The sequence below is a fragment of the Cupressus sempervirens genome, chromosome 6, assembly GCF_028749045.1.
Source record: "Cupressus sempervirens isolate cs-2001-9-10 chromosome 6, ASM2874904v1, whole genome shotgun sequence".
In the NCBI taxonomy this organism is placed as follows: domain Eukaryota; kingdom Viridiplantae; phylum Streptophyta; class Pinopsida; order Cupressales; family Cupressaceae; genus Cupressus; species Cupressus sempervirens.
The window spans coordinates 116,038,850-116,057,911 of NC_143123.1; the positions used below are offsets into that span (position 1 = coordinate 116,038,850).

Below are 19,062 nucleotides of genomic sequence, written 5' to 3' on the forward strand. Positions count from 1 at the left end.
AGTCACTTCCTATTCCTGATAGGAGGTGGGAAGGAATTTTCATGGACTTCATTGTGGGCTTGCCTAAAGCCCAAGGACAAGATTGCATATATGTGGTGGTAGATAGGCTCACAAAGTATGCTCATTTTTTCCCTATTACCACTACTTATTCAGCTGTGCAGTTGGCTGAATTATTTTTCTGAGAGATCTTTAGGTTGCATGGTTTCCCTAAAACCATTGTGAGTAACCGTGACAGTAGATTTATGAGTCATTCTTGGCAGGAGATTTTTAAATTGTGTGGGACTGAGTTGACTCCTAGCACCAGCAGAAGGCTTGGGTAAAGTGGATTCACTTATGTGAATATTGTTACAATTCCACTCATCACATGACTATATAGATGTTGCCTTTCAGGGCTTTATACGGGTATCATCCACCTAGTTTTATAGACTTGTTATGTGGTGATAGCAGAGTTCTGAGTGCAGGAGATTTGTTGTAGGACAATCAGGATGTAGTAAGGTCCTTGAGAGATAATATAAAGAGAGCACAAAATCAACAAAAGCAGTATTCTAATCAGAGGAGAACAACTCGGAATTTTAAGGTAGGTGACATGGTCTACTGGATGTTACAGCCGTATCGACAGTCTTCGATCAAAAGGAGTGGTGCTGAGAAACTCAAGCCATGTTATTATGGTCCCTTTCATTTTGTGCGGTGGGTTGGAGAGATGGCTTATGAGTTGTATTTGCCTGAGGATAGCAAGGTTCATAATGTATTCCATGTTTCTCGCCTTAAGGGAGATTTGGGCAGTCATGTGATACCATCACATATATTGCCTTCGTTGGATGATAAAGGTTGGAATTGATTCCGAAGGTGATTCTTGATACTAGAGAGAGACAGTTGCAATAGAGGACTATTCGTGAGTTGTTGGTTAAATGGCAAAACCTACTAGAGGAGGATGCTACTTGGGAGCTTGAGGACAAGCAATCTTGGGGAGGGAGGACTATAATGTCCCCGATTTAGCAAGTTTCTGGATTGTGGCTTTGTTAGCTCATCATCTCGATCCTCGTGAGTTGACATTTGGATTTGGTGGTCTTAGTCCGAATATTGCTATTTTTGAATTTACTATTTTTAGTTAGTCACTCTTGGACGATTACTATTTTTGGGTGTGCAGTTTAGGCATGGTGAACATTGGTTTGTAATTTGATCTCTTGATGCATTATTATGGAAGTCATATTTATTCATAAGATTGTGGTTTAATGGTTATTAATGATACTCTTTATTATTATTGTATTTTATAATATAAAGTGTTATGACTTTATATTATGAAATTTGGCTTTAAGTGAAGAGTGTGAGCTTTAAGCTAAGTGGCTCAACTTTGTAGTATAAATATGGCTTTTTGGAGGAGGAGAAATCATCTTGATTTAATATATTTTATTTCTCATATCAACTGCTTGAGGGTTTGAAGGAATTCTGAGTTTTCTTGATAATTGTGCTGAGGTAAACAATTATCTGTTTCTCCGAGTGTATCCACTGTGGCTCTGGAGATTGTTATTCTGAAGGAAATTGCTTGTCATGTTTGCAAGCTGGTAATCGATTTGCAAATCGATTGGAAGTATTTTGGGTGACTCCATTACATTGCTGAGGGTGACAACTAGAGTTATTGCTGTTAATGTCCAAGGTGGTAGATTGATCTACTGTTATTCTGGCCGGCAACATCATAACACAAGACTGCAATCAATGCTAGCACTGTGGATTCTGCAAGACATCATTGTTGGACGTAATTTCTGGCCATAAAAACCTGCTGTGTAATTCTTTAGGGTTTTCTGTGTGAGGACTGGTCTTATCACATAGCATGGCCTCCCCTCCCAACCGATAGCAGCAAGGTTATGGTTTTCGGATTTTATCAGGTTCCACCATTGTTTTAAGTTGGAAATTCAATTATAATAATGTATGGAATTCTGTCTTTTCTTTCTTGAATAAAATTACGTATGGAGTTGGTAATTGTTAGAATTGAAACATACTTTGTACTCACCATAACTACTGAATTTCAAAAAAAATCAAAACTTTGTTCCTTGTCACTGGTAATTCTATTGGAGCTGACTTTGGGCTTTATAGTTGGTGCCCTCATGCCCATTTCCCTCTCTGGCAATGCTTCCCCCCTTCGTCGTGTTCCTACAAAAAGAAATTTACCATGGTAATAACATATCTCCAAATTATTTAATCAAAATGAAATAATTATTTAGCTAAACCATTTTCCATTCATGAAAGATTATAATCATAACCAATATTTCTAAATGACATGAATCATATCAAATAACCATCACTTCAATTTCACATGAAACCATGATGAATAACTAATTTAACCATTCAACTCAACTTTGCACGAAGTCTCAATGGCTATATAGAATATTTTGAAATTAAGCAAAATAAGGGATGCAACAAGGGGAGCTAGTATTCTCTATTGATTACAAAAAACAAGTTCATCATCATGTTCCAATGTTATTAAATAATGGTATGTTGTTTAGGAAGACCAACCAACACATCCCTCACTACCGAAATACCGAAACCAAATACAAATTCTTTGTAATTACATCATTGTTTTATTCCCCCTACAAGTCAGATGACAGATTTCTATTTCATACTCTCAGTTTCTATCACAGCTTTGCTTTTTTTTTTAAGTTTCCATATTTTATTTCCTGACATCGATTTTTTCATCTATTGTAATTAACAACAGGACAACACGAAACCCTCACATGATTCAGCACTACACAGGAGGTTCATCCTCAGGTCCTGCTGCTATTGTAGCATCTGGATTATGTGCAGCTGCTTTGGGAACTGATGGAGGAGGTAAATGGTCTTGAGAGTGGTTAATATATATTAAATATCTTATGAAGTCTTATGTGCATTTTACTTTTATCCTTACACATGAGATGCGACTCACCAAAATCAGGCTCAGTTCGAATACCATCTGCTCTCTGTGGTGTAGCAGGCTTTAAGACAACATATGGACGTACTGATATTACAGGGCAAGTACAAACTTTTTACATGCTTCAGAATTCACATTAGTTGCAATTTCACAAGAATTTGTTTAACATACTGATCACTATTACTTCCATTTTGTAGTTTTTTTTAATGCAATATTTTGGAATTTTTAAAAATTATGTTCCAGCCCTTTACTTCTTCTGAAAGCTAAAATTTAGGAATTCAGATTAATACCAGTGACATCTCTCCTAGGGCTTAGATGGATCATCATACTACTGAATCCTGGACTCTTTCCTATAGTTAGCAAATTTTATACAAATGAGTTAATGATAGATTGAATATTTTGTGAAAAGTTGGCTATTTAATCATTTCAATTTAAGGATTTGGTAATACAAAAAAAGGAAGAAATTATATTAATGTTTATGAATGATCAAATTCAGTCAGGACTGCAAAATACAGCTGGCTAAGATACCAAAGGGAAGTTCTCAAAAGCATCCCTCATTAAAGAAAAAGACGTGTGTATAATACAGAAATATAAGGTGAGAAATGGCTAGCTCAGCAAACTTGAGAACAAATAGATGATGGTATATTTTTCGAAGCTACATAACTACTGTGGATGGTACAAAATGTTACTGGTTACGGGTGTCTAGAATTTTCAACTACAGATTATTCTCCAATGTAAATTTTGATGTCTTAAGATAAGATAAGATAAGATAAGATAATGATATTAATGTCCAACAAAAGACCAAAAAGAGGTCTATGGGACTGAAAGATTACAACAAAGCAGGGCTAAAACCAGCAGGAGCACACAAAGGTGTCTGAAGAAAAGCAATAAGAACAAACAAATACAAGCAACAGAAAGCACTAGGAGTCTTTCTTGGGTGAGAAGAAATCAGTCATAGAATGATACACGTGTCGATGCATAGAGGTACTACACTGTCTCCGACCTGTCCCAGAAGAGTGTCGTTGGTGCCTATAATCAGAACGGGATCTGACGCATCTAGAAAGATCACTAGGCCGAATAGAGCTAGAGGGCCTTTTCACACCACGCAAAGGTGTAAAAAAGGCAGTAATGAGCTGAGTAGATGAGTGCCGGTGTGGAAGTAGAGTCTGAATCATGTTATCCCGGAGCATAGTGGCCTCACGCAGATACAGTGCAAGGCATCTCTGATCATAATAGCTGAAGAAATCATAGAGAGAGAAGCACTTTCTGAACAAACAAAAGAACCTCCCTCTGATCTCATAATAAATAGGGCATCGAAAAAGAAAGTGAGCCTCATCCTCCACCTCCCCTAAGAGAATAGTCTGGAATGAAAGGGGCATGTGAATACCCTTGAGGAGCTGAAGAAAATAGTGTTACTAGCCTTTTGATGAGGTCTAAATGAAATGTGATGATGTGTTAGTTGCTCCTGTTTGCAAGATTTGTTCTTTTGGATTGATCTTTGAAGAGTATGAAAAGTTCAACAACAGCACTCCCTATTTCTATTTGCATTCATGGTGATGCAACAGATTCAATGGTCAACTCTTTCGAAGGGTCTATGTATACGGGGACTTTAACATTTATCACTAATAACTAAATTAATCATCACTTCTCCTTTGATCAGGACATCAATCATTATTCTCGAATCTGTATGAATCTAAGAAAATTATATATCAACTTTCCTTTTGAGAAACCTGCTTAAGATGCAGTGTAAATCTTTGCCTATCATTAACAAGACTCATTGTTTTGGATTAGTTTTCAAGAGCATCAAAACTCCATTCCCCGACTGTGGTTTCCTGCTATCTGCATCACTGGTGATCTAATGTCCCCTTTATATGTCTAAGCTTTAGGTGATTGTTAGCTTATCTTTGTTTCCTTATAGGCTAATGCATGTTGTTAGGGGAACTCTTTGGTTTTAAATTTTTTCAGTTCCCTCTTGTTTTTGAGCTTTCTTCTGTTTTTATAGCTGGAGCAGTTGCTTCATGTCATGCATCCTTTGGTAGTTTCAGTCTATCATTTGGTTTCAGACTGGCATTTTCACAAATCTATGGGGTATTTATGGAGTAGATGCAATAAAGCACTGTTGTTTACAACTTTACACCTTAATGCATTTAGTTAAATATTTTATCAATGACTTTGTTAATGGAGCCCAAGTATGAAGTTAATGAAAATTGTCAATTTTTAGCGGAATTGCTATTGAGTCATAAGCAATTATCATAATGATTTTTTCTCCTATGCTCGGCATTAAAAAGGTTTAGTAGTAAAATATCAAAATTTACTGTTACAGCTAATAGGACAATGAAGCATCAATATGTTTAATTTATTTGGTAGGTTTGGCATTAGGTGGAAAAAGGAGTAATATGAAGCTTTTCCAATTAATTTTTTCCAATATACGTGTGTGAAGAAAGATGAAAGGAATTGCAGGTTTTGTGGTTTAGAGAGCTCATAAAGGGCAAAAATCTTCCTTGAGGTCATCATCTTCAGGAGTGAAAGACCTTGCAAGGATGGTAGGTTGATTATCTCATTTCAGGGGAAATATTTGGATTAGTTGATAGTGATTCTGGGCAGATTTTGATATTTGGGTTTACTTATCTGAGGAAATGATCAAGATCTATCAGTTCTTTTGAATAATTGTTTCAGAGTTCTTTGCGATGATATCATGGTAATATATCATTAGTTTGACTTGGTTTTCAGGCAAAGAGATGGTGCTTGGGTCTGAAATGAATTGAAGGCATGAGTTTTCTGGGACAAATGAATTTCAAGAGGTGGTAAAGGTTTGATTTGGTGGATATCACCCTTATATTTTTTGAATGCAATCTATCTTCTACAGAAGCCAGCAATCAGATCTAAATTTGTGGGTGTTTAACAATTATCTCCTTGGCAGTTTGAAGTGACCTAGGTTCTTTTTGAAGAGGTTTGAATGCCTCGAGTGTGTTGAGAAGTTTGTAATGTTCCCTTTTTGGAACATTAGGACAATTTTTGAGGAGATATTCATGAAATATTAAAGTTGGCTTGTGGGAGTGTCATGCAAATTTATAAAAAGGTCAATTTAATATTATAAAGTGGGCTAAAAAGTGACGAAGGAAAAATAAGACGAAAAGAGAGGGAGGGAACTTGAAGGGTCACATCTTTGAGCATTAAAAGAAGAAAGGCAGATCATTTTCAGCATGCTAGGATTAATATTTTATTTGATTTATCTTTGTTAAATTGGAAGCTTGGCTTTCAGATTTCAAACCCAGTTCAGTATTAGTTGTGGTGAATTCACATCACAATTCACATTCGGAATTACAGATGCATTTTTATAGTTCTTCCAATCTGACTATTAGTACTGTATATAAGATTGAGTTTTTAATGGTTATTGTATTGCTTATTGTATAATGCAATAACAAAATCTGAGGATTTTATATGAGTATTTGTGGGTTATTTGCTGGATTTAATTGCATGAATTCTCTGTTTATATATTATACAAATAATTTGTGAAGAAATTAGGAAAAACATGGAGTGGGGTATTACAGTGGTATCAAAGCATTGAACCTGCAAAGCTGTTGGGTATAGTCAGAGATTTCATTAGAAAGTTAGAAATCAGGTTACAAAATTTTTTGCTATCCAAATTGCATGAGCTGGGAAATGGTGAGCAGTAGTTTTTGTCAAAGGTTGGATCATCAACTTAATTAATGGTACTAATAAAATCAAACCTAAAGACAATCCTGCAGTTAGCTACGATGAATCAGTGAATCAACAGTTATTCACTTTGCCAAGAAGACTCTACAGTCATTACAGAAATCAAATATAGGCTGCGAGGACACTACATAACTCGTGGGCAGCAGTTACATTGTCTTCCCTAATTTTTGTGATTTAATGGAACAGTGCTGTGAGACACCTTTAATCGATCCTTGAAACACTTTTGAGGAAGCCATCGTCTTGCACTTGTATGGAGTTTGGTTTCAAGGAGTAGTGAAAAAAACTTAGTCGAGTGCTGTGAGTTCCACTTGGGGTTGAGTTGTCGTAGACAATCATTCTAGGGAATGCTGTATGATGGACTATGGACGAGAAAATCATATATGAGGATAAATGCTTATTTCAATGAGTGTAGCATACAGGGATTTGATTTCTTTGTGAACTAAATTATCCATTCCCATAGATTGGATGCCTATTATGTTTAGCTGCTGAAATATATTAAAACTTGGGTGATTAATATTATTGCAAGCCAAATACATGTTTGTGGAATATTTTAAAGTTTCTAATGTCGTTTCGTAAATGTGAATGTTGAGAACATCAACAACGATGGTTGTCTTAGTATTTTATGAGGACTACAATTATTATCAGTGCAAGGATTGGAACGAGAGTTCCTGACCAAAATATTGAGTTTCAGTTGATTCCGATTCAACTGGAGAGATTTTTACAAATTCTGAGTTCTGCGTATTGGATTATTAGAGAAGTTCAAATTTGGGCGTAACAAAAATATATACTGAAATATGTATTTGCACATGAAGCCTTATCATTGCCGTGAGATGCTCCTAGTCTAAAGAGTGAAAGGATATATAGCATTTGTCATTACTAATACTATTGTCAAACTTGGATTGAGATAATTCTTGGTCAAGATGTTGCAAAAATTCATCAGTCCATCTCTAGTATGATTTGAACCAAGAGAGAAAATTGGTGTGTATCAAAAGAATCTCTCATAATGATAGAGTAACATTTGCAACTTGTAACAAACCTAGAGGAGTTGGTAGTTTATATGCGATGAAGGAATCTGTTAATGACCAATCAAGGAGAAAACGTGAATGGAAATATTTGAAAGGGTCAAAAGATTTTAAACTATTACTTTCCAGGATGCTTGAGTGAATAATCCAAGAAGAGTTCCTCTTATTATGGCATGAGACAAATTAAGGCTCATTTGGTAGAATATTTTCATGAAAATAAAAAATAAAAAATCAATTGGTGTTTGAAATGTTTGTCGTGAATCTCTCCATGCAACATAAATTCAAACTATACTGAAGAGATTTAACACCTGGAAATTGTTGGGTGGCTTTATATGGAGTATTGAAATGTGAGTTGTATCAACCATTGAATCGGATTAGTCCATACTCCATAGAGAATTACAACCTAGGAGAATTCTAGAATCTTGGAGAAAGGAGACATCGAGCCTCTTGTGCATTGGAGGAAAAGTGAATTGCTGAAGTCATCGGTTGCATTTATGAAATACAATGTCTGGGAGGTAGGCGTAAGCCGAAATCTGATATTGAAATTCCTCAATGAGATGAATAATTCTAGTATATTCAAAACTATATACCACAAAGCAGGTCTGTCTAGTATGTTCAAAACAACCAAAAAATATGGAGTTGGCAATCTCCACAGTCTATAATTTTCCAGTTGATTATTTTGATACTTTAGATTGACTTTATGGCCATTACAAATAATTGGAACTATTTCAACTGCAGACATGTTAAGAAGGCTCTATTTGATAAGTGAAGGCTCAATAAAAAAAGTGTAATATTCCCGATGATGTTGGATGGCCAACAAACCGGAGGAGTAAGATTTTTGTTCTATGTGTACCACAACTGCTTGTATGATGTGTCCGTATTGTATGGTGATGTTGTGCTCCGTACGCCAATGCCAAGTTTGTGATGAAGCTCTATTGAATGATGAGCATGAAAGGTGTTTGGGGCCATATGGTTATGAAGCTGTATGGGAGGAGTGGGAGGAGTCATATGCTTTCAGGAAGATGTTTGGAGGTCCGTATAGTGGGGCAGTATGAGGGGTGGTATGCAAGTGGGGAAGTCCAAGTGTACAGTCAAGATGGTAGTGGGACGTCTATGGGGAAGCGTAAAGGGTATGGACGAGAGTTAGAGACCGTATGGTGATGAAAGTGCCAGGTCGTAGGGTTGGGAATGTGACGGAAAACCGAGACACAAGTACTAAGGTAAATAGAGTTTTAAAGAGATAAACGATACCTTTGCCAATCACAGAGATATAACCCAATACAAGTAATTGCACATCAATTGAGAATATGTATATTTGCAAACAAGAATGATGCTCAAATTTGCCAGATCCAAGCCAAGAAATACACAGACGAAATAGGGTGAGGGTTGAATCCCACTGAAACTGGAATAACCAAGTAGGGAAGATCTTTCACTTCTGAAATGACGAATTACAGAGAACTCCAACAGGAATTCACAGTGTAGAGAAAATAATCCAAATCACATACCTAAACAACTCAACCTCATGGACATTAATACCTCGTCGAAGGAGAAACTAAATGCCAACAGAGCACACAGAAACTCCTAGGGAAACAATTAAAATAAAAATGGGTCCGAGATATGTTAAATCAATAGGCCCATAAAAAAAGGTTTTAATAATTCATTTATTTTATGACTAGAACATTATAGTCCTCCTGTCCCAAAGTTTGCTTGTCCTCAAGCAAACACAATACCAAATGTTGAAGAATGTGTTCACTTTCCCAAGTGGCATCATCGAGCAGCAAGTGCTTCTAGCGCACCAAGTATTCCTTGATGGTACCATTCCACAGTGTCTTCTCCCGTATATCAGTAATTTTGATTGGTTCCAACACAAGTTTCCCTTCTTCGTTGAGAGGTGGAAGATCTGTGGTTACTTTGATGTTCTGTCCCATGACTTTCTTCATCAGGATACATGAAAGACTTCATGAATGCGGCTTCCCTTTGGTAGTTCAATTTCATAGGCAACTTCACCAATGCAGCGAGTTACACGCTAAGGACTCTAAAAGCATAGCCTCAATTTTTCCTTTCTCTTTGCCTTCAATGATGATTGTCTGTACGGTTGGAGTCTAAGATAGACCAGGTTGCTCACCTCAAAACTTCTCTCCATTCGATATCTCTTGGCATTGATCTTTTGCTGAATTTGTCCTCTGCAAATTTTCCTTCAAGGATCTCAAAATGTCTGTCCCTCCTATAACCAATCTTTATCCCTAGGTGTGCGATTGTCACCGAAAATCATGTCCACAAATGAAAGGGGCTCATACCTGTAGAGTGCTTGGAGGGTGCCATCCTAATTGACATGTGATACATTGTATTGTAACAATATTCGCTGAGATGCAACCATTTGACCCACTTCTGTTGCTATGCTGAAATCATGCAACCATCTGACCAAATGCTTCAAGTGTTCTTCCCATGTTTTATTGTAAATAAGGATGTCATCAAAGAATACCAACAAGAACTTGCGCAACTATTTTTTGAAGATGCAATTCATGCAGGATTGGAAAGTAGCTGGTGCATTCGTCAATTTGAATGGCATGACTAGGAACTCATAATGATCATAGTGATAATGGAAAGCTGTCTTTCCTGTATCCTCCTCTTGCATGCGGATTTGATGGTATTCAGAGCAAAGATCTATTTTAGAGAAATAAATGACACCATACAACTCATCCAACAATTCATCAATCTTGGGAATAGAGTATCTATTTTTTATTGTCTTCTTGTTTAACGCACGGTAGTCAACACACATGCGTAACATTCCATCCTTTTTCACCAACACCACTGATGATGCAAATGGGCTAGAACTGGGATGGTTCCATTCCTTCTCAAGCAACTCCTAAATTGTCTTCTCAATTTCATCTTTAAATTTTCTAGGATGATGGTACGACGTAGTGATAGCCGGTTTGGTGTCAGATTCCAATTCGATGGTGTACTCAAAGTCATGATGGGGAGGTATGCCAAGAGGAATGTCTGCAAAACCTTTATCATGTGTATTCAAGATGGCTTGTAGCTCATAATCCTGATGGGTGTCAGTTTCCCTTTTATTGGTTCTCCTGAAAAAAGCAATGCGCAACCCAAGCAATGTCATCATGCTAGAAAATTGCCTCCATCCAGTGCGCGAAAACTTTCTTTGGACCCTCATTGGCCATCCCTTTGAGAACAACCTTCTCACCATTGACCACAAAAGTGAAGTCCAACCGTTTGAATCTCTGTGTGTATTCATCAAGTGACTCCATCCACTTTATGCACAGAATGACCTCCATATCATTGAGTTCTACTAAAGTGAAATTCTTTGTCACCGTTTGATTAGCCACGGTGATACTCTATTGGGGAACAAGGTGCGTGCAAGGTAAGAGTGTTTCTTTGGCAACCTTGACTTGGAATCCTACGTGTGCCTTTGTACATAGACCTCTTCGATGAGTTTATAAAGTTTAGAGTGGCTCCTCTATCCAACACCACAATGACCCTCTGTCCCTAAAGGGTTCCCCGTACTCGGAATGCTATACATCTTGGAATATTGTAAATCTCTGGCTCCCGACTAGGGCGATGGTTCCTCTGCGTCATACCAATGTGGCGATCTTCTTTGTATGGTTTAGGCTAACCATTTTGGAGTCCTCCTGTGGGTTACCGCCCTTTATGGGTAGATTTTCTTGACCGTCATCATCTGATACTACTTCGATGTAGTGTATTTTTCCTTTACCGAGGCATTTCTGCCCAAGTTCCCACAACTCCTCACTGCTGAAACATAATTTCTTCCTTCGGAGCTCTTGTCTGGTAGCTTGGTCCAATGAAGGCTTCTTTGGTGGAGGTTTGTTATCTTTGTCCCTTGGAACCAATGGTGGTTTGGAGTTAGAGCAACCTCAAGAGGAAGATGTCGATGATGATGCCATACTTTGCCCTTTTTGATAGCCTCCGAGAGGGTGACAGGATTGAAAATCTTTATCCAACCCCTTAGCGGTTTTGTCAATCCATCCATGAATAGTGCTATCCATCATCTTTTATAGAAATGTCTTTAATCATAATAGAGAGTTTTTGAAATTCCGTAATGTAATGGTCAATCGATCTTCTTTGCCTTAATTACATCAATTCTTTAAAATTAAGTTCTAGATCTTTTCCATCCAACTAGTCTATCAGCCTTTTAGTGAATTCTACATAAGTATTTACTTGGTCATGTCCTTGCTTAATGGTGCCATTATTCATGCGCCACTCCCTCCAAGTGAAGTGTTGCAAACTTAATTGGTTCCTCTAGCATTAGGTTGAGCTGGAAGTAGTTGTCGACCTTCATTACCCATGCTTGAGTAGATATGGTTTTGGATCTGGATCCATCAAATGGTGATAGATTCACTTTACTCAACTTCTAAGATCATCGTTAAAATATCTTTGGTTTCCTTCCCCAGAATATAGCATTCTCAATTTTGCGTAATCTTTGTAGGATATATCCTCTTCTATGTTTGCATTCTTCCAATCTTCTTTCAATGCTCTTGAACTTCCTCAAAGGTTGGTGGCCTTCCGTTGTGTGACATCTCCATCTATGGAGGGAAAGTTGGCAGGAGGTTTGAGAGTGTACCGGATGAGGATTTGCCTTTCTTGAAACCAAATCGTCACTGTGACCATTTGTTTGCTAGATATATTATTTTTGGCCAGTTTCCTAAGAGTTTCTTCCATAAGTCATTGAGTGTCATTGATCTGTATCTGATTCCTTGAAAGATCTCTCAGTAGTGCTATGACTTCAATAAGAATTGGTTCTTGCGAATCTGCCATTTTCTCAATTGAGTGCGATCTCCATCATTTTCAGCTATAAACTTTCATCCATTGTCCACGGGCTGGCAGGATCACTCGCTCATGTACCACTATAATGTTCCTGACAATGCTGGATGGTCAACAGACCATTGGAGTAAGATTTTTCCTCTACGCGTATCACGATTGCCTATACGACGTGTCTATACTATACATCGATGTTGTGGTCTATACACCAATGACAAGTTTGTGATGAAGCTCTACTCTACAGTGAGCTTGAAAGGTGTTTAGCGCCGTACTGTTATGAAGTCATACAAGAGGAGTGGGAGGAGCCGTATGGTTTCAAGAAGATGTCTAGAGGTCTATATGGTGGGGAAGTATGAGGGATGGTGTGCAAGTGGGGAAGTCTAGGCATACAGTCAGGATGGTAGTAGGATGTTGGTGGGAGATAAAGGTGGGGAAGCATATGAGGTATGGAGGAGAGTTAGAGGTCGTACGGTGATGAAGTTGGTGGGCCATACGGTTGGGAATGTAAAGGAAAACATAGAAATTAGTACTAGCATAAATTGAGTTTTAAAGAGATAAACAATACCTTCGCCCATCACACAGATACAACCGAATAAAAGTAACAACACTTCAATTGAGAATATGTATATTTGCAAACAAGAATGATGTTCCGATTTGCCAGATCCAAGCCAAGTAATACATAGATGGAATAGAGTGAGGGTTGAATGCCATTGAAGCCGAAATAGCCAAGTAGGGAAGATCTTTACTTTCTGAAATGACGAACAATAGAGAACTCCGACATGAATTCGCAGTACAAAGGAAATAATCCAAATCACATACCTGAACAACTAAACCTCACAGACATAAATACCCTGTCGAGGGAGAAACTAGGTGTTGACAGAAGACATGACAAACTCCTACGGAAACAATTAAAATAAAAATGGGTCCGAGATATGTTAAATCAGTTGGCCCATAAACAAAGGTTTTAATAATTTATTTATTTTATGATGGGAACATTACAAAAGTTGCAAATTCATGTTAGCAGCAAGTTTTAAACTGCAAGAAAGTCGTCCTCTTGTTAGTTGTTGTTAGTGTTTGAGGTCAGGATTCAATCTATGGTTTGATGCAAATCTATATATATTTGAACTTTGAAGCAGAATTGGATTTTCTAATGTCAAGGGAAATCTGTGAAAAATGCCAAGGAAAAAAGATGAAATTATTGTGAGTAATCAAAGTTGGAAATTTTTTCATCAGAACTGCATATGCATGCATTTGTGATTAATCGGAAGTATTAATTGTAACTTCCTTTATATTTAGACTTGCTTGAGCCATTGTTTTCATCACCATGTGCCTCCTTGGGTACTTGTTTACAAGAATCAATCAGTTGTTAATCATAAATCATAGACCAGACTTTGTACTTCAATTGTTTGATAAAATCTTCAGAGAAAGTTTATGGTAATCTGAATGATAGCTTCTTGCTAAATGTTTGATCAAATTTCTAGATCTTGAATTTTTTATTTGTGTTGAATCAAAATTTAGTTGAAGAGTACATAACTCAAACAATGGAAAATCTGAAAAACAAATTTTTCTCCAAAGAGAAAAATGATGCTTCCAATGGTTAACAGTAAGGGACTTGCAAAAAGAGGAAGAGATTGGGAATGGATCCTATTAAAGTTAGGGCGATCTTCTTTGTAAATTAGAAGATTTGGACACATGTTTAGGAAAAATGGATGTTTCTGATTGGAGGTTGTTGAATTGGGCCTTGCAACTTTCCATGGTTGCTTTAGTGCAACCCAGGCTGATGGAGCATCTTAGTGAAGGTATAAGACTATAGGTTGCTTCTTGTCTCAGTGAAATCATCTAAATAACAACTCCTACTCCTCCTTATAATGCTAACATATTGAAGAAGGTTCTTCAATTGATAGTGGACAACTTGTGTGGATTACGTGATTTCAGCAGCCCTGCCTATAGTAAGAAGGCTAAGACTGTGGAGACTATGGAAAAGGCTATATTCCTTATCCTCATGTTGGATCATGATTGTGACAGATTGATTCTCCAAGTATTTCATTTTTTTGAGCGAGTTTAGGAAGCATCATCTGAACAATGTAAGAGCATGCATCAAAACGATCATGCCATTAGATGAGGATGATGACATATGCAAACTTCTAAAATCAGATTTGTTGGGTATATGGAAAAGGGAGAATAAAATCTCACCCATGGGTCATGAGCTCGTGGAGTAACTGATTGAACATAAGCTTGACAGTTTCAATGAATTCATGACTGAGCATGAGCTATTGTCAGCAGGTATACATATTGCAAGATCTTCAAATTTGAGCATAAATCAAATTACAAAATAGCAACTTTGTTTTTAATTGCAAGCATTTATGGTCACATTTGTGAGAAGGACAAGCAAGAAGAGTCAGCTCAAGAAGTGCAAACTAGTGTTGAGAGAGTTGAGGACTCTTTAGTTCAACTTCAAAATAATGATGCTCAAGCTTGCAAGGAGATGGAATCTACTATGATCAATGGTAAGTGATATACATGTCTCTTGTTTGGAGACTTGGAGGTTATTATTGACAAACACTATGATGATCATAAGGTTGAAACCAAATCTCTCCATGAGGATGAACTATTTGAAAACAATGATGAGAAAATACATTTTGAGGTGGAGAACAATTCTAAAGATGATGCAGCTGAAAATGAAAATTCTTCCTACCAAGGGGATGCCAAATCTAGAATTCAAGAGTTAGAGCAAGATGAAGTTACTATAGGGGCTGATTTGAAGGACCAATTACAAATTCTATGTCAAGGTGATGATTTTGGAGCGTATAGCTTGGAGGACAAACTGAAAGTATCAAGTGATATGGTTATTGCAGCCTTAGTGCATTTTGCTAGCACCCATAAGAACATTGAAGAAACTTTGTGGGAAGTTAAAGATGCTGAAAAGGAGAAGGGAATAATGAATGGGATTAATAGTGTATACCGTCACACTCTAAAAGGTTGGAAAGAATGAAATCTGATTACTTGAAGCTACTCAAAGACAGGGATATGGCCATAAAAAATGCAGAAGATAAAGAGAGATAGATAGACGAGCTTTGCCTTTAATTGAGTATGACACTACTCCTTATATCAATCTGCAAATCAGATTTCTATGACAGCTACTCACATGGAAGATAGTCTTAATTCTAAAGCCAACGAAATCATACAAAATGGTAGAAGAGATTCATGGAATAATGGTGAAAATAGTTATCCTTTTCACCTTATCATATTGTAACAACCACTTTTCCCGGGTCTTAACTAACAACTAGCATATCAAAGAAATACAATTATTACTTCATATTCATAGGAAGATAGTTATATCAGTTATGTTCATGTGAATGAGATTAATGGTTACAATCAGTTAAATGGAAATTTCATAACTAACAATTGAAGACACCATCAATGAATTTAACAAGGAATTTAAAATCTACATACTGTAGAATTCAAAACCAAAATCTGTCTAGGGATGCTTCTATGAAACCCAGGTTAGTCCATATAGACCGCTTGGGGAACAAATAGTTATACTGCTTTATCGTAATGACAAATACCATCAAATACCATTGTATCATGTAGGGCATCGAATACCATTGTATCATTTAGGGTGTCAAATACCACTGTGTCATTTTAGGGCATCAAATACCACCGTATCATTTAGGTCATCAAATACTACTGTATCATTCCCTTTCTTTCTATTGCTAACTATGGCAATAACATACGGTTAGAAGATATGTTCATTTTCATAATTCACATAAATGAAGGACATAAATAACAATCCATCAGATAAACCTATCTCTTGCATATAGATATATTTCATGTTTAGTTAGAAGATCAACCGATCTATCTGGTTACCAATTACATTGACGAGAAAAGTTGCTTTCATCAAAGGATTTAATTGATTCAATGATATAAATCAATCCATCATATCTTCTACTTGCAAAAACATCATAAAGTAAAATAACTATTACCAACATATGTTTGAATGTATAACTCATCTTTGTTTGGTGCATGTCTTGGCATCTTGTGGAGAGGGGAAACATTGCTAGGGGCTTAACCTTCCAACTGCGTACCTTCAAAATATCCCCATAGAATTTCATTCGAGAAAGGCCCTCCCTGCCTAGAATAGACATGGAGCACTTTTTGACCATCCACTGAGCATCCTGGTGCTTAATTCCACCACTCAACTGGACAACTGAGTATACTTTGGACAAACATGAGCTTGAAAGTTCTTAGAGTTTAAGTATATAAGTTATCATGTGTGATAGTTTTGATTTTTGTTCTTCCTTTTTGCAGGAATCTCCTTCACCTTTTCACCCCCTTTCATTGGCCATCCGGCCAGGGTGAGTCCTTGGTATTCAATCATTAATGGAATTCTTTGATTAGCAGTTTATTGTTGACACTCAGCTGATGCAAAGATGGTAATTCAATACTGGTGTTATGTCGGCTTTGTGAATCAAAGACTTCACACTTGTTTACTCAAAATTTATATCATAAGAAGTAAAGGAAGACTGTTTATAATAAGAGACATACATTGCATATTCAATCTGAATCATATGCATAACAATTTGCCATAGATATTAAGGAAGATTGATTGGCATGAACTGATCATTTAATAATTGATTTGTAACATGGATATACTTTGATTGAAGAACAATGGCATAATAAATTCACTACATGCACTGATTTTCAGATATAAAGATAAGAGCAGAGGCATCAATGTAACCTAATCGATGATATTAAAACTCGGAAAATCCAGACTGGCCGGCTCACAATGGGCTGAACTCAGAAAGGCCAAAGCTTACAATCTGATACAGAGAACCCGTATGATAGTGATGCTCGATATCACATACAGTAATGGGAGCTATATGAGAAGAAAAGAGTCGATGCAAGTAAGATGGAGTCAAATGCAAGAAAAAGGAGTCGCTGTCATCCTTGGTAAAGAGAGAAGTCTTGAACTTAAGCCGTGGCCCAAGGTGGCAGTTTAAAAAAAAGATCATCAACTTTTTGGTTCACCGATTCAAAAAGATAAAAGAGGTCGCCAAGTGTACTTGACGCCTCAAATAGAGAGTTATAAATTTGAAATATTAAGAGCTCGTTTGAGAAGTTTATTAATCTTTTTTAATCTTTATATATGTATATATGTTACATCTCAATTTTTGACCTAGCTTGAAATATAGCCATTGAGGTTTACATGAAGTCAGTTAGTAGTTTAATTTGATATAATTTGGCGAAATGGTAAGTTGGTCGTTATGATTTCAAGTGCAAATGACATGTTAGTTGATTGTTAATCGTGAATTCATGGAATTAAGATGAAAAGTTAATTGTTATGATTATTTATAATTAAATAATATATAATTTAATTACGAAGAATTTTCCTTGCAAGAAACATATCGAAGGGGTGAAAGCATTGTTAGAAAAGAATTAGGTAGGGCATCACCATCACTGGGTAGACGGGTACTGGGCAGACGGGTAAAGGACCTAGCCAAAATACATCTACAGGACTTGCATGAGTTATTTAATAATTTAATTAAAATAATTGGGATAAAATATTAAACGTATATTAAAGGATTTTAAATTATCTTTTGTCGTAGTACTTTTAATAATTGTTTATGAATGTTCATTTAAATATAATCAAATGATTTAGCACCATTATTATTTAATAATTTAATAGTTGTACATTATAATAATGATCGAATTATAATAATTGTATTATTATAATCTTCGAATTTTAATCTTCCAACTTATGTTCTTTCTTTTAACCGATTAATGTTGGCATGTTTAATAGAATTTATGTTTTAAAATTCATTTAGACTTCTTGGGAATTTGAAATGAATTTTGTAATTGTAGGTAGCCGTAGAGACAGGCTTACTCTATATATTATGGATTTTATTTGGCTGTCGGATCCATTCTTCTTCTTCCTCTTTCAAAATTCAATTCTCTTGGCAATTGAACCCTTGTTAGGTATTCTCATAATTTGCAGAAAGAACCCGAGTTCATAGTGTGCCATCGATTGGAATTTATCAAGCCGCAGACCTCTGAGCTGATAGGCAAATTTATACCAAACGTCAAGGTTTTCTTTTATTCAGAATTTGGGTAGAGACATGTAAAGCACCTGTTACCACCCCGCACCCTTCTTCATACACATTTCTTATTAAGTTTGCATACGGTATTATTTCCTTAAGCCATCAGTTCTGAAGATTCTATTTCCATAGTGTTAGCATGTGCTGATATGCCAAGGAAAATATAAAGTCGGTAATTCCTTTCTTTCTCATGTTCATAAATATCCGAATAAGTAGAACTAATCAGAATCATTTGAATCATATCATGAAAGTGTATTCACCTAGATTTCTCAGTAGCAAGGAGAATGAATATTGGTTCCATGTCATGATTAGTCCCAGATCAAATTGCAAAGAATGATAGATAGCAGTAGATAAAAATACATCTGTAACAACTTCATACAATGTAAACCTTGCTGGTTAGTCGGATAAATATAATTAAATTCCGAGTACTTTCAGATCATCTTTCATAAGGGTGAATAGAGTGTTCCATAACTCTATAAACCAATTCATCAGCAATGATGCATGTTAAGATGAAGAGATGTAAAGCAAATCC

The 19,062-nt window shown here is 36.4% G+C and overlaps 1 protein-coding gene across 4 annotated transcripts in view; it reads left to right on the forward strand.

Moving 5' to 3' along the window:
* The window catches only part of FAAH (fatty acid amide hydrolase), a 239,329-nt gene that overhangs the window by 56,078 nt on the left and 164,189 nt on the right, over window positions 1-19,062 (forward strand). For 3 of the 4 annotated variants that reach the window (XM_089786972.1, XM_089786973.1, XM_089786974.1), the window contains exons 9-10: window positions 2,711-2,823; window positions 2,927-3,002. The exons of the other annotated variant lie outside the window; for it this stretch is intronic. In XM_089786972.1, the coding sequence (XP_089643098.1) occupies window positions 2,711-2,823; window positions 2,927-3,002 (189 nt within the window). The remainder of the gene's footprint in view (window positions 1-2,710; window positions 2,824-2,926; window positions 3,003-19,062) is intronic. 4 annotated transcript variants of the gene reach the window in all.